This window comes from Nerophis ophidion, linkage group LG13 (assembly GCF_033978795.1).
Source record: "Nerophis ophidion isolate RoL-2023_Sa linkage group LG13, RoL_Noph_v1.0, whole genome shotgun sequence".
Lineage (NCBI taxonomy): Eukaryota > Metazoa > Chordata > Actinopteri > Syngnathiformes > Syngnathidae > Nerophis > Nerophis ophidion.
The window spans coordinates 40,479,913-40,506,149 of record NC_084623.1 but is presented as its reverse complement, the minus strand read 5'-3'; the positions used below and the strand labels follow the sequence as shown (position 1 = coordinate 40,506,149).

General features: G+C 41.5%; 1 protein-coding gene across 3 annotated transcripts in view; it reads right to left on the bottom strand.

Moving 5' to 3' along the window:
• Positions 1-26,237, bottom strand: part of numbl (NUMB like endocytic adaptor protein) — a 184,422-nt gene that overhangs the window by 45,636 nt on the left and 112,549 nt on the right. Inside the window, exon 1 of one of the 3 annotated variants that reach the window (XM_061918918.1) lies at positions 1,023-1,235. The exons of the other annotated variants lie outside the window; for them this stretch is intronic. Coding sequence (XP_061774902.1) covers positions 1,023-1,108 — 86 coding nt within the window. The 5' untranslated portion in view covers positions 1,109-1,235. Of the gene's footprint in view, positions 1-1,022; positions 1,236-26,237 lie in introns of those variants that run through there. 3 annotated transcript variants of the gene reach the window in all.

Genomic DNA, 26,237 nt, shown 5'->3' with positions numbered 1-26,237 from the left:
CCTGACAACGTCGATTTGCGATACAAGTGTTTTGAGTTAAGAGATCCATTCACAACCAATTAAGCTCGTTCGTTAAGGTATAAGTTACTTGTTTGCCGCATCAGCCGGGTTGAGAATCACTGCTCTTGCTTGTTAAACCACTGAATTCTTGTAGACATTTAATTAGGTACACAATACAATAAATGAGTTGAGGCATTTCTAATGTTTTAATTACCTTATATACAGTAGCTACAGGTAAAACTCAAATCATTAGAATATCCTGTAAAACAGTGTTTTTCAACCTTTTTTTTAAACCAAGGCAAATTTTTTTCATTCAAATAATCCCGATGCACACTACCATTAGAAAATGTTAAAAAAAAAAATGTGAATTTGGACTCATTTCATGAATCACACATGAAATTAAAAGGGGATACATGTTATTTCAGCATATTTATGTGCGCCCAGATAATATGTCTTAAACCCCATCTGAAGTCATGCGCACTCCTGCGGCAGGGGATACAAAGATTTGCTATTGCAACATATTTAAAAGAGCAGTTTCTTTCATTCAAAAATGTCTGCAAATGATTATACTTACCAAAATAATCTGTTCGCAGGCTGTACGTTTGACACCCCTGCTCTAAGCCATGCTCAAAAGTTATTAACTTTACCATTTCCCTGTACTCTGACTTGACGCCCTGCAGTGGACATGTGTGTTTTACATAATTTGTTTGAATAGCAACAAAAGCGCAAAAACAAATGTCCACTGCAGAGGACGTTGGTTCTCAGGAGGATATGGCAATTTTCACAGCAACAAAACTGTACACGACTCTTTAAAAATACACTGGAAATGCAAATACTGTATATTTACAGTATAAACACAAAATCATAACATCCTCCCCAAGTAGTGTTGAGCAAAATCCCAATGGAGTAGCAAAAAAGTAGAATAATGAGCAAAAAAGTCTCTTAAGTCGAGTTGATCTGTATTCATTCTGTTTTGATCCCTTCATATCCTGAGTTCATGAGAGTAAAGATTGTTGTCTTACCCTCTGCTTGCCCCAGAAGGCGGCATGCTGGCAACAACAGGGTGAGGAATTGCACAGGCCCTGCACTGAAGGCATGTCGTGTCCATGTGCAAAGCATAAATCTACAGACTGAAGAGAAGAAGAACCTCGCCGGGCTCCACACATGGCGCACGGCGAGCATTTAAATATGTACGCACACTCACTGACAGATCACTTCTGATAATCAGCGCTGCAGTTAATGGTAATAACCGGCGTTGCCGGAAGCGTGCGTTCATTTACTCTCGTTCATGTGTCATAGACGTGTGTAATGTGGAGTATGCAAGCGCCGCCAAACAGCTCGAGTGGCATTACTCATTCCCGGCATGTGGTAACACGTGCTCCATGCCAAGAACGGGGACACACGTATCCTCAATCTGCACACATGCTGTAGCTTGTGCCACTCATTTCTGGGAATCGGGCCAAGCACCCAAATGTGTTGAAACAGGGAGAACCAAAAAAACTAAGGACTGTTCCCACCTGGGCCATCAGGAGAGGATGAAGTGTAGTGAACAACTGGGGTGACACACATATCCTCAGTGTGCACACATGCTGTAGCTTGTGCCACTCATTTCTGGGAATCGGGCCAAGCACCCAAGTGTGTTGAAACAGGGAGAAGCAAAAAAAACTAAGGACCGGCCACACCTGGGCCATCAGGAGAGGATGAGGTGTAGTGAACAACTGGCAGCTACACAACGAGTGCACAGAGAGAGAGCGACAACAACAGATGAAAGTAGTGGTGTGTGATATTGACTCGATGCCTAGTAAATACAGTGTCAATGTTCTTTATGGCAAGGATATTTTACTGGCGTCCTGGGAATGACATTCTACTGGGGCCTGGGTTCAGTTCAAAGCTTGGAAGATCAACATTGTAGCTGCAAGTTCCTATAAATATAAGAGCGCTCCTGTTGTATAGAATAACTTAGGCCACTGTAAATACATTGGCAGATCCTTGCATAGATATTTAAACCTTGCTGGCAAACGCTGGGGTACAAACCTGTGACGTACATAACTTGGGCTTTCCTAAAGGCACCCGTTTAAGTCCTCTCATTTTTGGAAGTTACAATTTTTTTTCCTGTATGTGATTTATGTGACTAAGGCCATGTAAGTTGTTTAACCCATACCTGCTAACCCTCCAGAATTTCAGTGCCCCTCCCGAAAACCTCCCGGGTAAACTTTACTCCCGATTTCCACCCAGACAACAATATTGGGGCGTGCCTTAAAGGCACTGCCTTTAGTGTCTTCTACAACCTGTCGTCACGTCCACTTTACCTCCATACTAACAGTGTGTCCCCGCCCCCTCGAATCAACACACACACCCCTCCCCCGATCTCCCGAATTCGGAGGTCTCAAGGTTGGCAAGTATGATTTAACCCCTAAAACCAGGGGTCCCCAAACTACGGGCCGCGGGCCGGATACGGCCTGCCAGCGTCCAAAATCCGGTCCGCGGGAAGTCCCAAGTTAAAAAAAAAAAAGTCATTTAATTTAATTTTTTATTACTTTAAATCTGTCCTCTCTAATCCATTTTACTCTTGTTACGCTCGGTGACTCCTAGCCGGTCAGGCAAATCATATTGTCAAAAAATGCATTTTCTCATCGATAATGTGACATCATTAGCGGCAGGTGCCCGCTCTTTCAGTCAATTAGTGCGCAAGAATATTTTATATATATATGTATATATATATATATATATATATATATATATATATATACAAGGTCTGCGAATCTTTAGGTGTCCCACGATTCGCTTCAATATCGATTCTTGGGGTCGCGATTCGATAATATATCAATTTTTTCGGTTCAACACGATTCTCGATTCAAAAACGATATTTTTCCGATTCAAAACGATTTTGTATTCATTCAGTACATAGGATTTCAGCAGGATCTACCACAGTCCGCTGACATGCTAACAGAGTAGTAGATTTTTTTAACAAAACTTTTATAATTGTAAAGGACAATGTTTTATCAACTGATAGCAATAATGTAAATTTGTTTTAACTATTAAACGAACCAAAAATATGACTTATTTTATCTTTGTGAAAACATTGGACACAGTGTGTTGTCAAGCTTATGAGATGCGATGCAAGTGTAAGCCACTGTGACACTATTGTTCTTTTTTTAAATTTTTTTATAAATGTCTAATGATAATGTAAATGAGGGATTTTTAATCACTGCTATGCTGAAATTGTCACTAATATTGATACTGTTGTTGATAATATTCATTTTTGTTTCACTACTTTTGGTTTGTTCTGTGTCGTGTTTGTGTCTCCTCTCAATTGCTCTGTTTATTGCAGTTCTGAGTGTTGCTGGGTCAGGTTTGGTTTTGGAATTGGATTGCATTTTTATGGTATTGCTGTGTAGTGGTTTGTTGGATTGATAAAAAAAAAAAAAAATCGATTCTTAAAAAAAATAGAATCGATTCTGAATCGCACAACGTATAAAACATTAAACTATAAAAACATTACCCCTTTTTATATTTTCCTTTGTTTGTTTTTGTTGTAGCCACATGTTGGTTAACGTTTTGGAGACTTGTGTATGCGTGAGCATGTTAATAAATAAATTATACATATATATATATATATATATATATATATAATATATATATATATTATATATATATATAATATATATAATATATATATATACATACATATACAGCCCGGCCCCCGGCCAAATAGTTCTAACCCAATGCGGCCCCCAAGCCCAAAAGTTTGGGGACCCCTGCCTTAAACGAATAATTATTTAGCCTAACCACCGTTTCAGCCACATTAAACCAGCGTTTAAGGTCCTCTCCTCTGACAATTTTTGACACGGTGTAACTTGGTACTTGACACATGCTAACTTTTTTTTTTTGTGCAAATTTTGCAGCCGTACACCTCAGAGTCATATATAACATGTTACTTGACAAATGCTAACTTTTAGCTGTACACCTCAATTTTATAACGACAAATCTTATAACTCAGCTGTGTATTTTCAATGGTTTGAATTGGGGGTTAAATCACCAAAAATGATTCCCGGGGGCAGCACCATGGCTGCCCACTGCTCCCCTCACCTCCCAGGGGGGTGAACAAGGGGATGGGTCAAATGCAGAGGACAAATTTCACCACACCTAGTGTGTGTGTGTGTGACAATCATTGGTACTTGAACTTTATCTTGAATCTCCTGAACTTAGCTTTGTATAGACTCATTGATTGTTTAAAAAGTGAGTTAGGAGAGGAAGTGACACCAGAAAGACCTCGCCCAGACAGGAAGTGACGCCAGAAAGACCGCGCTCCACACAGGAAGAGACATCAGAAAGAACACGCCATAGTCAGCTTTATAACAGACGGCGGCGGATCATCCAGACATGCCCTTGTTTCTCCTTCTTCTAAATCAGGGGTCGGCAAACCGCGGCTCCGGAGCCGCATGCGGCTCCTTGTCAACTCTGATGCGGCTCAGCTGCACAATCGCCGACCCCCCAGATTGTTGCAGGGAGATTCCGGAATTCAATGCCTCTCCCGGACATCACCCGGAGTCAACATTCTCCAATTTACACTCGGACTACAATATTAAGGGCGTGTCGTGATAATATTACTCTTAACGTCCTCTTGAACGTCATCGCGCCCGCCATTCACGGAATGCTATTTGCGTCCTTTTGAACGTCATCCCGCCCGTCATTCACGGAATGTTATTTGCGTGCCGACCGGACACATGCAGTTCACTGCTTCTATCGGCACATGTATGAGATTGCAAGGCATCCTGGGTGACACAGAGTACACTGACGGTTGTGATATAAACATCTTTAACACTCCTACTAATATGCGCCACATTGTGAACCCACACAAAAGAAGAATGACAAACACATTTCGGGAGAAAATCCTCACAGTAACACAACATAAACGCAACACAACAAATACCCAGAATCCTTTGCATCCATGACACTTCCTGTCTATGGCATACACCCCGCGAGCATCTGCTTTAATCGCATTATCACGCATTATTCTGGACATCTGTGTTGCTGAATCTTTTGCAATTTGTTCAATTAATAATAGAGACGTAGAAGAAGAAAGATGTAGGTGGAAAGCGGTGTATTGGGGCTGCCTTTAGCAACACAAACACAGTCGGTGTTTCCTTGTTTACATTCCCGAAATATAACGGTGAAGCTTTACTATGGAACAGAGCGGTCAAGCGAACATGGTTCCGTACCACATGTCAACCGGCAGGTTTCGGTGAGAAAATTGTGGTAATAAGTCGGCTCTTACCGTAGACATGAGCGGAGAGCTTGCGTCGTTCCTCGTGCACCCGTCAAAGAGGCAGCTGCGACTCTCTTGCCTCATCCGACCGGCCGCCCCCGAACGTGGTATGCTTCCACCGTGGAGGGGGAAAAAAAAAAAAGCTCAGCCCGGCCCAAACGGCTGCCTTCGCTTCGCCTCGTCGAGAAATGTGGCTTCCCTCAGAGACACTGGCGGTCACCACACCCGTGGCCACACCCCTCCGACTTTTAGGTACGACTATATAATCTCACTAAAACCCTAGTAACACAATAAGCAGATAAGGGATTTCCAAAATTATCCTAGTAAATGTGTCTAATAACATCTGAATCGCTCCCACTGTCCTCGTCTTTTTTTTTTCCTAGTCCTTCACTTTCCTTACCCACAAATCTTTCATCCTCGCTCATATTAATGGGGAAATCGTCGCTTTCTAGGTCCGAATCGCTCTAGCTGCTGGTGGCCATGATTGTAAACAATGTGAGGATGTAAGGCGCTCCACAACCCGTGACGTCACGCGCACATCGTCTGCTACTTCCGGTACAGGCAAGGCTTTTATTATTAGCGACCAAAAGTTGTGAACTTTATCGTCGATGTTCTCTACTAAATCCTTTCAGCAAAAATATGGCAATATCGCAAAATGATCAAGTATGACACGTAGAATGGACCTGCTATCCCCGTTTAAATAAGAAAATCTCATTTCAGTAGGCCTTTCAGAACTTGCACACAAAGCAACACTGGAGTTAACTATGGCGTGCACATTTTCCGTGCATGCGTATTAGGTCGTATTGTGCCGGCGGACGGAGGTGTGGGGGGGTCTTAAACCATGGCCCTGTTTTGTGTGGACACGGGTAAGTTTAGACGTGATTTACCCTGGATAACCTTAACCGGCTTAGTGTAAACGGGGCCTAAGGGTAAGTGAGCACAAAATATTTAACACTTGACAATGTGATAATATCTATACGAGTGAAAATGCCCAAGGATACTTCTAAAGCAGCTGGTCGGCAACCCAAAAACGTTAAAAGAGCCATATTGGACCAAAAATACAAAAAAAAAAAAAATCTGTCTGGAGCCGCAAAAAATTAAAAGCCATATTATATACAGATAGGGTGTCATGAGATATACATTTAATTAAGAGGACATAAAGGCAACTAAATGATCTCAAATATAGCTACAAATGAGGCATAATGATGCAATATGTACATACAGCTAGCCTAAATAGCATGTTAGCATCAATTAGCTTGCAGTCATGCAGTGACCAAATATGTCTGATTACAACTCCACACAAGTCAATAACATCGAAAAAACTCACCTTTGTGCTTTCACGGTAAAAGTTTGGTGGAGAAAATGAGACAGAAAAAGAAGTGGCATAAAACATGTCTTAGAAAGTCAGAGAAAGTTTTACAAACTACGGTGAGTTCAGAGACCGCCAATATTAGTAGGACAAAACGACGCTTGTCAAATACTCGAATCAGGGAAGCATGTTTAATGTAAATAGTGTGCTTTATAACAATTAGGGAGGTTTGTGTCATGTTTGTCCTCCTACAGCAGGGGTCGGCAACCTTTACCACTCAAAGAGCCATTTTGACCCGTTTCACAAAATAAGGAAAACAATGGGAGCCGCAAAATTCTTTTGAAATTTAAAACGAAATAACGCTGCATACAGAGTTTTTTTTTGCTTTTTGCTACTGTATGTATAACCTATTTTTATGGTTTGCCTCTTTGTTATGTTAAGTTCCTGTTATACAGTTTATGCTTTGAGCTCTTATTTTGAAGGTAGATAGAACGGGAATTATGTCATCTTGGAGTGGAGCGGAGGTTTTGAAAGGAACGAAAATAGAGTGGTCCTCGTGTGAAACTGGAGCCTCCGTGTTTGTTATTTTGTAGTGTGATACAGTTTAGGCGACTTATATAAACCCTCGGTTACATATGTATAAACCAGGGGTCTCAGACACGCGGCCCGCACCTTAATACGAAACTGTAGTAGTGCAGCCCGCGAGTTTTGTATAAACGCCACTTGACAACATCACACTTGCCAACCCTCCCAAATTTTCCAAGAGACTCCCGAATTTCAGGGCAATAAGGGCGTGATATGAAGGTGCTGTCTTCAACACCCTCGACAACATGTAACAAACAGCTTATCAGCCCAGTCACTTGTTGTATGTGGCTACTGCACGCACACATAAGTGGCTGCAAGGCATACATGTTCAACAGCCATACAGGTCACACTGAAGGTGCCCGTTTAAACAACTTTAAGACTCTTACTAATATGCCCCACACTGTGAACTCACACCAAACAAGAATGACAAACACATTTCGGGAGAACATCCGCACTGATGTGAAGTGAAGTATATTTATATAGCGCTTTTTCTGTAGTGACTCAAAGCGCTTTACATAGTGAAACCCAATATCTAATTTTTACATTTAAACCAGTGTGAGTGGCACTGGGAGCAGGTGGGTAAAGTGTCTTGCCCAAGGACACAACGGCAGTGACTAGGATGGCAGAAGCGGGGATCGAACCTACAACACTCAAGTTGCTGGCACGGCCGCTCTACCAACCGAGCTATAACACAACATAAACACAACAGAACGAATACCCAGAATACCATGCATCCCTAACTCTTCCGGGCTACATTATACACCCCCATGAGCACCAAATCCTCCCGTGCGTCGGTTGAGGTGGGCGGGGTTTGGTGCAAGTGGGGGTGTATAATGTAGCCCGGAAGAGTTAAGGATGCATGGGATTTGTTCTGTTGTGTTTATGTTATGTCACAGTGCGGATGTTCTCCCAAAATATGTTTGTCATTCTTGTTTAGTGTGGGTTCACAGTGTGGCGCATATTAGTAAGAGTCTTAAAGTTGTTTATATCCCAACCCTCAGTGTAACCTGTATGGCCGTTGACCAAGTATACCTTGCAGTCACTTCCGTGTGTTAACAGAGGCCGTGTATTACATGTGACTGCCCGCTATGCAGACAGTGTGGTGTAAAAGTGGACGCGACGACATGTTTAAGAGGACGTTACAGGCATTGCCATCATGGCACGCCCACAATATTGTGGTCCAGGTGAAAATGGGAGTATATTTGCACCGGGTGATTCGTTGGAGAGGTACTAAAATACGGACACCTTCCGGAATGATCGTGGGGGCCGACAAATGTGCGGCTGAGCCACATCAGAGTGATCAAAGAGCCGCATGCGGCTCCAGAGCCGCGGGTTGCCGACCCCTGTCCGACAGAAACTATATTAAAACAATTTTTTTTTTTCTATTTTCATAAATTTTTGAAAAAGCTCCAGAGAGCCACTAGGGCGGCGCTAATGCGGCTCTAGAGCCGCGGGTTGCCGTCCCCCGTTCTAAAGCAAAGAGTAGATCGGCCGAGATGAGGAAATAAGTTTGCGTTACTCTTTCCGAGCCCCAAGTTTGGAAGTTAGGCACAATGGTGCGGTAAACAGCCTTTAACTGAGTCACTGGAGAGCCATCAGGGCGGAGACATTAGCACGAAACTTGTAAACGCCTAGCATAGCTCTGACCTCACCCTGTCAACAAGAACCATATGCACGGCTTGCTTGGGCCAAAAGACCGAAAAGGATAGGAAGCAGGAATAACAGAAGGGTCCAAATGAAAGCATCGTCATTGGCACTTCAGGGTAGACTACACAATCCAGGAACAAAATAAGCTGTTTCCTTTCCAAACATCTGCAACACATTGCTTCACACCGCTTCCATCCTTACATATTTTGTAGTTTGTACGACAGACAGTCAATCACGTGGCAACGACAACAACAAGCTACAGTATGTGACCTTCAATCCTTACATATTTTGTAGTTCGTCCTACAGACCATCACACCTGCTACGTGAACCACTACACTACCAATGTCCATTGCAGTCACTGCGCTTTCTAACAGAGTACATAAACACATACTTGTACCTGTGTGTCTGCAAATGTGTGCTTTTCTCCTGCGTGACCTTGTGTGTTTCCAGCTGTGTTGCGTGGTCGCCAAATGGGATTCTAAATGACATCGTTGGCTGGAATTCTTTCTCTCTCTCCCTCTCTGTGTCTCATGCACACACGCACATAGCATATCTTCTCCATCCCTCATCCAGATGTTTTCTGTTGAACAGCAGCTCCAAAATCTGGGCGACACACCCCTAACACAAATTTCTTCTCGACCAGATGGTAGTTGAACACACCTCGTATGAGAAGGAGGCAATATGAGTGTGAGCGTGTGTGTGTGTGTGTGTGTGTGTGTGTGTGTGTGTGTGTTCGCACAAGTGACTCAGGATCAAAACATACTCTAACTCAGGGGTGTCAAACGTACGGCCCGTGGGCCGGATCAGGCACACAAACAGTTTTATCCGGCCCGCGAGTATAACAATTGCTCGACATTTTTTAATGAAAGAAACTGCTAATTTAAATGTGTCCATTGGATGTCGCAATAGCAATTTTTTTGTATCTTTGAAGATCATATGTGGGCAACCACCCCCCTCCCCTCCCTCACCCAGGGGACCGAAAGCAATGGTAAATAGGTTAGTGTTTTTGACTCATTTCACATGATCAAACCTTCTCTAACATTCCGCACTGCTAAATAATACAGGAATGCATGAGTCCTGCTGATATCAGATCGGATCAATATCAGACACCAGGAAAAAGAAAAATATGGATCTACTCGGTATCGATTGGTATTGATCACCCTTGCTGTAGATCATGGGTGTCAAACTCTGGCCCGCCGTGTAATTTCACTTGGCCCTTGAGGCAATATCAAATTAACATTAGAGCTGGCCTGCAGCTGTAACACCGCATTCACCGCTAACACTCTTACTTTCCAACCCTCTCGATTTTCCCGAGAGACTCTCGAAGTTCAGTGCCCCTCCCGAATTTCAATTTAAAGGCACTGCCTTTGGCGTTCTCTACAACCTGTCTCCACGTCCGCTTTTCCTCTATACAAACAGCGGGCCGGCCCAGTCACATAATATATGCGGCTTATACACACACACAAGTAAATGCAAGGCATACTTGGTCAACGGCCATACAGGTCACACTGAGGGTGGCCATATAAATAACTTTAACACTGTTACAAATATGCGCCACACTTTGAACCCACACCAAATAAGAATGACACATTTCGGGAGAACATCTGCACAGTAACACAACATAAATACAACAGAACAAATACCCAGAACGCCTTGCAGCACTAACTCTTCCGGGACGCTACTATACACCCCCCCGCTATCACCAAACCCAACCCCACCGCCGAAAACAGACATTCAATTTTTATTTAAATTTTATTTGATATGCCATTGGATATTTTTTAATTATTATTTGAAACTGGATTTTGCATGTCACTATAAAGTTATATAAGCCTTGCTTGTTCAATATTCAATGCAACACTTGTTTGAGTCCCTATTAAAAAGGTTAATTTGTTCAACCTCGGCCCACGGCTTTGTTCGGTTTTAAATTTTGGCCCACTCTGTATTTGAGTTTGACACCCCTCTTGTAGATGATGCTACATATGTAAAAAAAATTAAATAAACCACATTATGTTAGTGCACTAGTTGTGGAAAATGAGCAAAGTACATAAATAACTTGCTGTAATTATTCATCCATCCATTTTTCTACGGCTTATGCCCTTTGGGGTCGCGGGGGGCGCTGTTGCCTATCTCAGCTACAATCGGGCGGAAGGCAGCGTACACCCTGGACAAGTCGCCACCTCATCACATGGCCTGCTGTAATTAGATTGATATTCCATCCATCCATCCATTTCCTACCGCTTATTCCCTTTTGTGGTCGCGGGGGGCGCTGGCGCCTATCTCAGCTACAATCAGGCGGAAGGCGGTGTACACCCTGGACAAGTCGCCACCTCATCGCAGGGCCAACACAGATAGACAACATTCCCACTCACATTCACACACTAGGGCCAATTTAGTGTTGCCAATCAACCTATCCCCAGGTGCATGTCTTTGGAAGTGGGAGGAAGCCGGAGTACCCGGAGGGAACCCACGCAGTCACGGGGAGAACATGCAAACTCCACACAGAAAAATCCCGAGCCTGGATTTGAACGCAGGACTGCAGGAACTTCGTATTGTGAGGCAGACGCACTAACCCCTCTGCCACCATGAAGCCCAGATTTTGATATAATTTTTTTTTACTTTGATGGATTGAAAATTAACACCAATGAGTTGACCGATGAACATTATCACATAATTTATTCAGAAAGTATAAACAACAACAAATAAAAATATAACACAAACATGTAAGTGTAAAAAAACACGACAACATTATGATTTGTACATTTTCAGAATGTGCTTATTCTATTTTTAAACAAAGAAAACAATCTGATTTTGTCTTCATTTTTAAGTTATCGTGCCGTGATTTTACCAGTCCTGTCCACTTGAGAGTAGATTTTTCTCCATGTGGCCCCCCATCTAAAACGAGTTTGACACCCCTGATCTAAACAGATAACAGAGCATATGACGCCAAAACGGCAATTGCAACATAAATACAATATTATCATATAAATTATTCAGAAAGTATAAATCAATCAATCAATCAATGTTTACTTATATAGCCCTAAATCACAAGTGTCTCAAAGGGCTGCACAAACCACAACACAAACCAAAAAAAAGATAGTGTAGAATTAACTGCAACATGTAAGTGTAAATAACCCAAACTAAATTATGATTTGTACATTTTCAGAATGTGCTTATTCTATTTTCAAACAAAGAAAACAATATGAAGTTGTCTTTATTTTTAAGTTATCGTGCCATGATTTTACCAGTCCGGCCCACTTGGGAGTAGATTTTCCTCGAAGTGGCCCCTATCTAAAATGAGTTTGACACCCCTGCTCTAACTGCTTGAGTATACGCAAAAAGGCAAAGCAAAACTCATTTTACATCTGCCTGACAGAAGTTGTTCTTGGACTATTTTAAGTACTGATTAAAAAAAGACACTAATAACACTTTATGAAATTTGCATTCAGTCAGTTGACAACACCATACACACTATTGCCGAAAGTATTTGGCCACCCATCCAAATGATCAGAATCAGGTGTCCGAAATCACTTGGTCCAGCCACAGATGTATAAAATCAAGCACTTTCTACAAACATCTAACCTACTTAGTGGTCTTGCGGTTAGAGATCGGTAGGTTGTGAGTTCAAACCCCGACCAAGGCATACCAAAGACTATAAAACATATGGGACCCATTACCTCCCTCCACTCAGCATCAAGGGTTGGAATTGGGGTTAAATCACCAAAAATGGTTCCAGAGCGCTTCACCGCTGCTGCTCACTGCTCCCCTCACCTCCCAGGGGGTGAACAAGGGGATGGGTCAAATGCAGAGGACAAATTTCACCACCCCTAATGTGTGTGTGACAATCATTGGATCTTTAAGTTAACTTAATCTGTTAAAAAAATGGGCCGCTCTCAGGAGCTCAGTGATTTCCAGCGTGGAACTGTCATAGAATGCCACCTGTGCAACAAATCCAGTCGTGAAAGGTCCTTGCTCCTACATATTCCAAAGTCAACTGTTGGCTTTATTATAAGAAAATTGAAGAGTTTGGGAACAACAGCAACTCAGCCACCAAGTGGTAGGCCGCGTAAACTGACAGAGAGGGGTCAGAGAGGGGACTTTCTGCACAGTCAGTTGCTACAGAGCTCCAAACTTCACATGACCTTCCAATTAGCCCACTTGCAGCACGCAGAGAGCTTCATGGAATGGGTTTCCATGGCCGGGCAGCTGCATCTAAGCCATACATCACCAAGTGCATCACAAAGCGTGGGATGCAGTGATGTAAAGCATGTCGCCACTGGACTCTAGAGCAGTGGAAACGCGTTCTGTGGAGTGATGATTCACGCTTTTCCACCTGGCAATCTGATCGACCTGTCTGGGTTTGGAGGTTGCCAGGAAAACGTTTCAGACTGCCGAGTGTGAACTTTGGTGGAGAAGGAATTCTGATGTGGGGTTGTTTTTCAGGAGTTGGGCTTGGCCCCTTAGTTCCGGTGAAATTAACTTTGAATGCTCCTGTATACTAAAACATTTTGGACAATTCCATGCTCCCAACCTTGTGGGGATAGTTTAGAGCAAACCCCTTCCTCTTCCAACATGACTACGCACCAGTGCACAAAGCCAGGTCGATAAAGACATGGATGCCAGAGTCTGGTGTGAATGAACTTGACTGGCCTGCACAGAGTCCTGACCTGAACCCGATAGAACACTTTTGGGATGAATTACAACGGGCACTGAGAGCCAGGCCTTCTCGACCAACATCAGTGTGTGACTTCACCAATGCGCTTTTGGAAGAATGGTGGAAAATTCCTATAAACACACCCCGCAACCTTGTGGACAGCCTTCCCAGAAGAGTTGAAGCTGTAATAGCTGCAAAAGGTGGACGGACATCATATTGAACCTTATGGGTTAGGAATGGGATGGCATTTCAAGTTCATATGTGAGTCAAGGCAGGTGGCCAAATACTTTTGGCAATATAGTGAATATTTCAGGATATCTGGACGCAGCCAAAAAAAAGTGGCATGATTGGCGATACAAGTTTTCCCTACATTTTGGAGGAATTAATAGAGTAAGGGTTATGATTAATTCATCATGTAACACCAGAACATAAGTCTAGTGCTGAAAGATATTAACATCTATCTCATCAGTCAGCATCCCAGTGAGAGCAGACATTGTACAGTAAATGGTTGTTTTATTATGGTCATAGTTATATACCTTGTTTAGCACTTAGCAATACTGCTTCATGATGCTTAGTGTGTTGTTGGAGCTAAATCTGCTTATCACTAAGCTTGTACAACTTGTAGCTCATCCTCCTTACATTTAGGCTCAAAAATATAAGGCTCTGATCATTATTTGGCCCAAAGTAGTCGTTGTTGGCTTTCATGAAGACCGTCATGATTAGTAGTAGTTGTCTTTGAAGGAAATAGCAAACCTGAATTGTGAAATCAATGTGACACCATAATGTTTAAAATGATCAAAATACGTAAATATTACATGTTATTATGAATGTGCCCGTTACTACATTACTTTGAGTGATTGATTGATTGATTGATTGATTGATTGAAAGTTGTATTAGTAAATTGCACAGTTCAGTACATATTCCATACAATTGACCACTAAATGGTAACACCCAAATAAGTTTTTCAACTTGTTTAAGTCGGGGTCCACGTTAATCAATTCATGGTCATTCATGGTACATATATACTTACAGCATGTACAGTATTTAGGACATTGATTGATGTTTTTAAAACACTTAATAAGCAGAGTGGATCGAGTTTAGTTACCTGCATTGTTTGCCACCTCTTGCTGGAGTTTATTTACAGGTTAGAATAGATTATTGTATTTTTTTGTGTTTCCACAAATTATATATTTCCAGCCTTTCATACACTATGACCACTCCCAACTTAAAGCACCACATCTTCAAGAAACAGAATACTCAATTGGCCCCTGAAGGTAAAAACAAATATAAGCAATATTGAATGCATTTCAAACAATAAACAAGAAAGCCAGAACGAATTCCAAAATAATCAAAAACAAAGGTAGCGCAAAACTGCTTGTAGTCCAAAAAATGCACAAAACGATGCATAATATTCCTAAAATGTACACATAATTGTACAAAATTGCATAATATGAAAAGTAACACTAAAAATATGATAATAATATAACATATATTAACATTATGCAAGCATGACAATATTCATAGTTCCAACAGAAGACATTTGTGCACATTTTACTCGCCAGATATCAAGCGCTATGAATACTAAATGAAATGAATAATGTTAATTAAAAATATGGAAAGAGCTGAACCCATAGCAGTTGTGTGAAGAGATTCAAAGGCTGAGAACAGACTACAGCAAAGACAGGCACATCATGCGCTCATTCGCTGACACACACACGTCACACACACACAAAGCTGACCCAGTTTCTGAGGCCTGCAGACTTTAACTGACACTGAGTAACCCGGATAAGAACGCACTTTCACGCAAAGTCCCTCTTGTTCTCCCACACTCAATTTTGGGTTTTTAAATTACTTTTTAGAAAGGAAAGGCATTCAAGTCCATATTGAGTGAATGTAAACCTCAGACCAGAACTGTATAAACACACACACACACATATATATATATAAACTCATGTTCAGACAGGGCAACAGATTGTGTGTGTGTGTGTGTGTGTGTGTGTGTGTGTGTGTGTGTGTGTGTGTGTGTGTGTGTGTGTGTGTGTGCGTACGTGTGTGCGTGTGTGTGTGTGCGTACGTGTGTATACGTGTGTGCAGTAGTGTGGTTTCAAAACTTAGAAGCAGAGATGAAGGCGAGATAAAAAAAAGTCATTTATGTTTACAGGACAGGGTGGCCTTATATGTGCACTTTTTGAAAGTCTGTGTGCGTGCGTGTGTGTGCGTGTGTGTCTGTGTACGTGCGTGCGTGTGTGTGTGTGTGTGTGTGTGTGTGTGTGTGTGTGTGTGTGTGTGTGTGTGTGTGTGCGCGTGTGTTCAAGCTAGGGATCGACCGATAATCGGTGCCGATATTTGGCTTTTTTAAATTAACCACAACATTATGTCGCTACTGGTTCAATATCTCCATAAAAAAAGTAAAAAAAAAACTTAAAGGTTTTTTTTAGCTGTTTACTGACGTATGCTATTCATGTTTAGCCAACTTTTACTTCAAATGCTCCAAATATCGACTACTTATAATCGGTATTGGTCCTGGGAAAACCATATTGGTCAATATTTTGGGACATATGCTGTTCAGAATCCGATCAACATACAATGGGGGCAATAGAGTAAATATGTTGTAGAGGTTACCACCACACCCTGCCAGAGAGCCAGGAATTCCGGGTATAACACTGTTTTATTTTCATATAATAGTGCAAATTCTTTTGCTTTCCAGCAAACTGTCTTTCTCTCCTGCGTCCGCTCGCAGCACCTCCAACTCCAACTACTCATATCATCACGGCTGCTGCTAATAAAGGCAACAGGTGATTAGATAACAAGGCCCACCTGGGCCATCTATGCACCTGTTGCCGTCTTCGAGGCCGGTCCTGGCAACACCCCGTTCCATGGCAGACCCGCAGGCCACGCCCCCCTCCACATATGTATATCTTCTGCTTATTTTCTACTGTAATTTTACCCACCTCTTAAAAATAAAAGGAGTCCAGAATGTTTATGGTTGGTTTTATTTTATCGGGGAATGGCAGAATATCAACAAAAACGAAGAAATAAAGGTTACATTAAGTTATTTTCTACTGTAATTTTACCCACCTCTTAAAAATAAAAGGAGTCCAGAATGTTTATGGTTGGTTTTATTTTATCGGGGAATGGCAGAATATCAACAAAAACGAAGAAATAAAGGTTACATTAAGTTAAATAGAGTCATGGTCAAAAGTTTATATACACTTGTAAAGAACATAATGTCATGGCTGTCTTGAGTTTCCAATAATTTCTACAACTCTTATTTTTTTGTGTGTAGCACATACTTGTTGGTCACAAAAAACATTCATGAAGTTTGGTTCTTTTATACATTTATTATGGGTCTATTGAAAATGTGACCAAATCTGCTGGGTCAAAAGTATACAAACATGTTAATATTTGGTTACATGTCCCTTGGCAAGTTTCACATTTTCAGTAGACCCAAAATAAATTCATAAAAGAACCAAACTTCATGAATGTTTTTTTTGTGACCAACAAGTATGTGCTCCAATCACTCTATCACAAAAAAATAAAAGGTGTAGAAATGATTGGAAACTCAAGACATTATATTCTTTACAAGTGCATGTTAACTTTTGACCACGACTGTAGATAGTGATGGGTAAGTGTATAGCACACTCACCACCTGTACTCACACTGCAGTGATACTGTGTTAATGTTTCATAATGGTCATCCACCATCTGCTGAATTAAATACATTCAATGGTTATGCTAATGTGGGATTAGGCAATAGCCAAACAAGTAGAATACAATAGGATAGAATAGAAAGTACTTTATTGATCCCAGGGGGAAATTCAGCACCACAGTTAGCTCACAATAAACACTTCGGTATTTTTTTACATGTGAATAATATAAATACAGTCTATAATACAGGATTATTCATATGTGATTAATATAAATACAGTCTTTTATATAGCATTATTCATATGTGAATAATATAAATTCAGCCTATTATACAAAATTATTCACATGTGAAAACTATAAATACAGTCTATTATACAGCATTATTCACATGTGAATAATATAAATACAGTCTTTTATATAGCATTATTCATATGTGAATAATATAAATTCAGCCTATTATACAAAATTATTAACATGTGAAAACTATAAATACAGTCTATTATACAGCATTATTCACATGTGAATAATATAAATACAGTCTATTATACAGCATTATTCACACGTGAATAATATAAATACAGTCTATTATACAAAATTATTCACATGTGAAAACTATAAATACAGTCTATTATAAAGCATTATTCACATGTAAATAACATAAATACTGTCTATTATACAGCATTATTCACATGTGAAAAATATAAATACAGTCTATTATACAGCATTATTCACATGTGAATAATATAAATACAGTCTATTATACAGCATTATTCACATGTGAATAATATAAATACAATTGTTGTAAGTACAATTGTTTACAGGAAAGTCCAAGCCCAAAGCGTTCCAAGTACAGTTAGTTATTTACACATTACTTAAAAACTAATTGATATTATGGGAAATGACTGGCAGATGTATTTTCAGTAGCAAAAAATATAAAAAAATAACTTGTTAATGTTAGTTTTCACGACCTTAATCCTATTAGACAATCTGTGACTGGATCTGAAACTTTCGAGATGCCAAGCCAATGCTTCAAAACCTTTATCTGTAAAGAGGAATGGACAAAAATGCGTTCTGAGTGACCAACGATGAGAAACGTGCTCGCCATCAAATGTTTCCCCAAGTCCTGTTTTATGAGGAGGTCAAATACTTATTAGCAAGTTACCAAAATGACGGACTATTCTTGTCTTTATAAGGATGTCAATTTGCAAAGTACATTCGTGGAAACAACAGTCACAGTTTATAGCAGCTAATAATACGACAAATGCACTACCAGTTAATACAACACAGACCATCCATCCATCCATCTTCTTCCGCTTATCCGAGGTGGGGTCGCGGGGGCAGCAGCCTAAGCAGGGAAGCCCAGACTTCCCTCTCCCCAGCCACTTACTCAAGCTCCTCCCGGGGGATCCCGAGGCGTTCCCAGGCCAGCCGGGAGAGATAGTCTTCCCCGTGGCCTCCTACCACTCAGACGTGCCCGAAACACCTCCCTAGGGAGGCGTTCGGGTGGCATCCTGACCAGATGCCCGAGCCACCTCATCTGGCTCCTATTGATGTGGAGGAGCAGCGGCTTTACTTTGAGTTCCTCCCGGATGGCAGAGCTTCTCACCCTATCTCTAAGGGAGAGCCCAACCACCCGGCGGAGGAAACTCATTTCGGCCGCTTGTACCCGTGATCTTATCCTTTCGGTCATGACCCAAAGCTCATAACCATAGGTGAGGATTGGAACGTAGATCGACCGGTAAATTGAGAGAGCTTTGCCTTCCGGCTCAGCTCCTTCTTCGCCACAACGGATCGATACAGCGTCCGCATTGCTGAAGACGTCACACAACACAGACAAAACCAGATATAGTCAATGGACAATAAATACGTCAAAGGAAGTTCCCGATTTGAATTTTAAGTACTTAAGTTAAAAATTATAACGATTAATTTTTTTATATCATCCGATCTTGATTAACATAATTTTTTTTTTTTTATATTAAAAGTCCGAATATTCTGAGCAGGATTATAGCGAGTACCGTTGCATACCTACTTGTTTACTATTGCACTGTCTTGTAACATACATTTATTCACGCCATGTTGGATGGAGCTAATGTATGCTGACAACTGTCATCCATCCATCCATTTTCTACCGCTTGTCCCTTTCGTGGTCGCAGGTGGTGCTGGAGCCTATCTCAGCTGCATTCGGGCGGAAGGCGGGATTGCACCCTAGAAAGTCGCCACCTCATCACAGGGCCAACACAGATAGACAGACAACATTCACACTCACATTAGTGGCACTACTACTATTATTTCGGGGCGGCATAGCTCGGTTGGTAGAGCGGCCGTGCCAGCAACTTGAGGGTTGCAGGTTCGATTCCCGCTTCCATCATCCTAGTCACTGCCGTTGTGTCCTTGGGCAAGACACTTTACCCACCTACTCCTAGTGCCAGCCTCACTGGTTTAAATTTAACTTAGATATTGGGTTTTACTATGTAAAGCGCTTTGAGTCACCAGAGAAAAGCGCTATATAAATATAATTCACTTCACTTCACATTCACACACTAGGGCCAATTTAGTGTTGCCAATCAACCTATCCCCAGGTGCATGTCTTTGGAAGTGGGAGGAAGCCGGAGTACCCGGAGGGAACCCACGCATTCACAGGGAGAAAATGCAAACTCCACACAGAAAGATCTCGAGCCCGGGATTGAACTCAGGACTACTCAGGACCTTCGTATTGTGAGGCACATGCACTAACCCCTGTACCACCGTGCTGCCCGACAAATGTCATATTTTTCATATACATAATTGTGCTTACTAGAGGTACAACGGTACACGTAACCCACGCTCCGTACCTCGGTTTTAGGGCCATGGTTTCGCTTGTTTTTCGGTAGGTTTTGTGGGGGGAGGGGGTAAAGGGAACAAATGTTTCCTCTCAAAAGTTCTTTTGTTATTTTGCTTGTCATCAAAAAGTCTATTCCGCAGTAAACAAAGTATCAGCGGTGTAGAGAATACTACAAGACTTTTACTTAAAGTAAAAATGTTTAATGTTTTGTGATTATGTTTTGTTTAGTTACCGTATTTCCTTGAATTGCCGCCGGGGCATTAATTAATTTAAAACCTCTTCTCACTCCTGCGCTTACCAAAGGCATGCGGTAAAAGTAAGCATGCGCAAATTATTTTAAAACCTCTTCTCACTCTGGCACTTACCAAAAGTATGCAGTAAAAATTTGAGTGTGATGTAAGCTTGGACATTAAATCCTACTGAATAGCTCTTAATCTTCTTCCCTTTATGCAATTTCTAATTACCGGTATTGAAATCGGCCTCCTCCGTTTTGAAAATTATGACAGGGGAAGTGTCACTCATGACGTGACGAGTTTGACCAGGCGGTAATACTAAGCATGCGCTAATTATTTTGGGAAGCGAGTTTGACCCGGCAGTAATTCAAGGCAGGCGCATACTTAATGCCCTGCGGCAATTCAAGGAAATACGGTAAGTTCTGTTACTTCAAGACTACATTAGTTCCTGTTTTTTCACCCCCTTCTTTTGTCACTATGGCGACCCATTAGTTTCACCTGTCTCATGTGTTGGACTCATGCACCTGCTTCAATCATGTCATTGTTATTTAAGCCTGATTTTTCAGTTGGTCGTTCCGGCGTCATTCTGTCGTAACAAAGACTATGGTGTGGTTTGTTTTCCCGGAATGCAAAGGAAGGTGACGGGACATGGCGTCAAGGTAAAGACATGTTTAATCGATTACTATGAAAAAATGCAAACAAAAGGCAGGAAACAAACTCGGTTAAGAAAACAAAACCTAGCACAAAGGCAAAACTATGGGCATAAAAAAGAAAGACACTAACTGTGGCATTAATAAACAAATACTTACTTGAGGTGACGTGAGCAGGGCAGCATGAACTACGACATGAAACAGGCATGAAACAGAAAGGTCATAAACAGGTTGATGACGCCAGAACGACCAACTGAAAAACCAGGCTTAAATAATAACGACATGATTGAAACAGGTGCGTGAGTCCAACACGTGAGACAAGTGAAACTAATGGGTCGCCATGGTGAGAAAACAAGGGGGTGAAAAAACAGGAACTAATGGAGTCTTGAAGTAACAGAACATGAGTAAACAAAACATGATCACAAGACATGACAAAAGTGACTAAACAACACTTTCAAATAGTACAAATACGACTCTTGTAGCGAGTAGGCGACTAAGGCCCTAGTTGCCAGCTAGCAATTAGTGCGCTAGTCATACTTGCCAACCTTGGGACATCCGATTTCACAAGTTAATCATCATAGTATATACATTGAATTATTTACATTATTTACAATCCAGGGGGTGGGATGAGGAGCTTTGGTTGATATCAGTACTTCAGTCATCAACAATTGCATCAACAGAGAAATGGACATTGAAACAGTGTAGGTCTTACTTAGTAGGATATGTACAGCGAGCAGAGAACATAGTGAGTTCATATAGCATAAGAACAAGTATATACATTAGAAATACATTCGATTATTTACATTAGGTTATTTACAATTCGGGGAGATGGGGTGTGAATGAAGGAGGATATTAGTAAAGGGTTGAAGTTGCCTGGAGGTGTTGTGGTGCATGTACAGTAGATGGCAGTATTGTCCTGTTTAAGAGTGTCACAACATTGCTGTTTACGGCAGACAAACTGCTTTACGATAGACAAAAACGTGACTGCTGTTGTTGTGTGTTGTTACCGCGCTGGGAGGACATTAATGAAACTGCCTAACAATAAACCCACATAAGAAACCAAGAACTCGCCCTCAATCATTCTACAATTATAATGTCATTGGGCAGACACGCTGTTCATATTGTGGGAAAGTGGACGTGAAAACAGGTTGTCCTCACTCAGCTCCGCATGGAGCTGGAGGGGGCGTGGCCTCCAGCTCCGCCTGAATTTCAGGAGATTTTTGGGAGAAAATTTCTCCCGGGAGGTACTCGGGAGAGGGGCTGAATTTCGGAAGTCTCACGGAAAATCCGGGAGGGTTGGCAAGTATGGCGTTAGTTGTCAGCTAGTGAGTTTCGCAGTAGTTGCAAGCTGGCGATTTGCGGACGGGAAACCAGCTAGCGATTTGCGTGCTAGTTGCCAGCTAGTGATTAGCACTCTGGTTGTCAGGTAGCAATTAGTGCGCAAAATGCCAGCTAGCTATTAGTGGCACTACTATTATTTCAATATCTTAGCATTGCACAATAACAAAGTATTCTTTGACCAATTTAAAACAAAACATGCATTTACAAGGTATTTAAGAAGGGGGTCCCAGCTCCATTAGTTTTGGGTGTCCTTGGCCTGGACAACGTTGAAGACCCCAGCACGGCTTTAAGTTGAACAAAATCCAATCATACAATTCCGTTCGAAGTAGGACAGTGTCCCAAAAACAAAATCCTGACAGAAAAGGTGCTCTCTAATCGTCATCGAAGCAGACATCTGTGTCACACCAGACATTTGCAGGTCAATATTATTGCCGTACAATCCCACAAATCACTCAGTCGCAATTCCCAATTGCTCTCTAGCAACAACACAGATAGCAGGAGAGAGGCATACAGTGTGTGTGTGTGCGTGTGTGTGTGTGCTGATTGATGTAAATTGACAGCTGAAGCAGCGCCATGTGCCCAACCATCAGCCTGGCACCCACTGTCTCTGTTATTCTCCCCTCTCTCACTATATGCGCACACACACACACACACGCACACACATATATAACCAAATGCACACACACACACACACACAAACCCTGTGTCCTTCTCGAGTGACTCCGCTATAATGTTTCAGATGTGGGTGTGGTGAAGCATTACCGAAAGCTCCCCTAATTCCATTAGGAGTCGGTCATCTTGCATAATAAGCTTTGAATCTTCCCTGTGTGACAAAGATGCAAAGCATCGAGGGCGTGTATGTCACCGAAATGCTGGCCCACAAAGTGTGTGTGTGTGTGTGTGTGTGTGTGTGTGTGTGTGTGTGTGTGTGTGTGTGTGTGTGTGTCCGGTTGCCATGACGATGATCACACATGAGCCAACCACCAAAATGCAGTCCATTTCTCCTCCAAGTTGATCTCGCATAATTAATTTCTAGGTAAGAATAAACAGAATGACTGGGAAGAAAAACAAACCAAAAAAATACAATAATACTGTGTCGCATGATGAAGTGATGGCTCATTTGACTTTCGTAGCCTCCTGAGAACCTTTTGTTTTTTTTGTGTACTGTACTTATTTCGCCAGGGTTGCACATTACAAATAGTGTGATGCAAACTACAAATGCCCATTGCAGAGGATGCAGGGAATAATGCAATAAAGGGAAAACTGTTCTTTTCAAATGTTCCATCCAGAAATGTGTTATTATGCAGATGGACCAGAGGTGTCCAAAGTCGTTTTCGCTGAGGAGTTATGTTTGGCCTTTGAGGGCCGCATCTAACAGTGAATACTATTATTACACATTTTTTAAAGCATTTTATTAGTACTAAAATGTAGTTGCAATAATTCCACCTCAAATTGTAGTGTAATATTACTGTCAATGGAAAAACAGTACTGCGTTTTTTTATGGTAAAAAAAAAAAAAAAGGCAACACAGTTTGCAGAATTTTACTGTAAAATTTTAATTTTTTTTTTTACTGTAAATAAAATAAAATGCAATTTTATATTAATATATTAGCACCTGAGCTGCCAGTTTTTTTGTTTTTGTTTTTACAGCAAATCTACAACATTTTTCGGTGTATTACTATAAATGCCAATACAGTACCACAGTTTATTACGGTAAAAAAAAGTACTTTTTTTTTTAATTTCGAGAAAAATGCTGTAAAAACCACAGTAAATTTTACAAATTTTACCATGAAATCTATTGTGACTTTTACATTGCACAATTTAATGAATAATTTGCTTTGAAATCATTATTATGAGTATTTATTTATATGTATATATATATATATATATATATATATATATATATATATATATATCCATATAAATATGGATATATATATCCATCCATCCATCATTTTTTTACCGCATATTCGCCTTTTGGGGTTGTGGGGGGCGCTGGCGCCTATCTCAGCTACAATCGGGCGGAAGGCGGGGTACACCCTGGACAAATTGCCAACTCATTACAGGGCCAACACAGATAGACAGACAACATTCAGACACACATTCACACACTAGGGCCAATTTACTGTTGCCAATCAACCTATCCCCAGGTGCATGTCTTTGGAGGTGGGAGGGAACCCACGCAGTCACGGAGAGAACATGGAAACTCCACACAAAGATCCCGAGCCCGGGATTGAACTCAGGACGACTCAGAACCTTCGTATTGTGAGGCAACTTCACTAACCCCTCTTCGACTGTGCTGCCCATAAGAGACCTATTATACTCAAAAACTGTTGGTCTTACTTAAAAATGCACACATTTAGTTGTGTTGAAAAATATTATATGGCTCTCCCGTAAAATACATTTTAAAATATTTGGCTTTCATGGCTCTCTCAGCCAAAAAGGTTCCTGACCCCTGCCAAAGGATGTGATGGGTGTGGCATGGCGCCAAACTTTGATCTGACGATTCGCCACAAAACTGTCAACATTTATAAGCACCTGACATTTTAATAACTGCTGCTATCCAAGCAATTGATAGTAAATTCCTCCATCAGTGGATGTTTTGACTCTTGTACAAAGTATGGCTGTTACCTTGTCACCAGCAAAGACACACACCATAACACATGCATGCACGCACACACACACACACACACACACACACACACACAATTATTATACATAATATTATTCCTCCCCTCCTCCAGGCTTAACACTCCACTCGGTCACTGCACCTTCTGCCAGTTTAATTTCCAACCAACCTGAGTAAAGCCTCGGGAGAATGTGTGTGTGTGTGTGTGTGTGTGTGTGTGTGTGTGTGTGTGTGTGTGTGTTGGCTTATATGTTTCCGTTGCTGAATAACCACATTCCATTTAGTTTGAATTCCCATTACCCGGTCTACGCTGAACTGTCGACATATGTTGTGTGACCAAGAGTTTGCAACAACATACATAAAGTAAGCGTCACAGTATGTGCTCACGTCATAGGTAGTAATGTCTCTGTGCTTGTGTTGTAACAGTGATAGTAAGTAGGTCTGCTCGGGAAGTTAATCCAAACACATTGTGCAGCCGGGCATGAAGGGGAGCAGTCAGGTCGATACGCTCCACCATCATATCGTCATGCTGCGCTATACCACTCAGTGTTTCCTCTCCTATCAGTGGCAGGGCAGCTACAGGCACAGCCTTTCATCGCGACCGAGTCTCTGATATTGTAGGTGCCGTCGTTCATGGTTCACCAACTCTTATTCACAGAGAAAATAGTCTTACCGAGGCTACATGGTTGTCCACACCACCCTATATCAGTCATAAACATGCGTTAAAAACTTGTGCGGTCTGATATCAGCATAAAAAAAAATCAGATTTTATTTACTTGATACAAGCAGTCCAGCCAGTTAACATCTAAATGTCCTCCAGGTTGGTCTTTTCTTGTATTCCCGTGAAGTCGTTTAAAAAAAGGTAAACATGGGAGGCTATAGTTAAGTTAAAGTCACATGCACGCTAGGTGTGTCAGGACTTGGACTTGGATTTGTTTTGCTTCTTCCACGCGAAGGATGATTTGCACGAGCGAGACGTGAGCATAAGTACGTACATATTTGATTTATTAAACAAACAGACTAAAACAAAAGGCAAACAAATGGCGCGCACGAGGGGTGAAAATTTGGCTAACGAAAAAACAAAAGACTAGCACAGAGGCTATAACTATAAACATAAAAACAAAACTTGCACAGTGGCATTAACAATAAAAAAAACGTATGTGGCATTAAACAGCGTGACAATCTATCAATCAATCAATCAATGTTTACTTATATAGCCCTAAATCACTAGTGTCTCAAAGGGCTGCACAAACCACAACACAAACCACTACGACATCCTCGGTAGGCCCACATAAGGGCAAGGAAAACTCACACCCGGCGGGACGTCGGTGACAATGATGACTATGACAACCTTGAAGAGGACGAAAGCAATGGATGTCGAGCGGGTCTAACATGATACTGTGAAAGTTCAATCCATAATGGATCCAACACAGCCGCGAGTGTCCAGTCCAAAGCG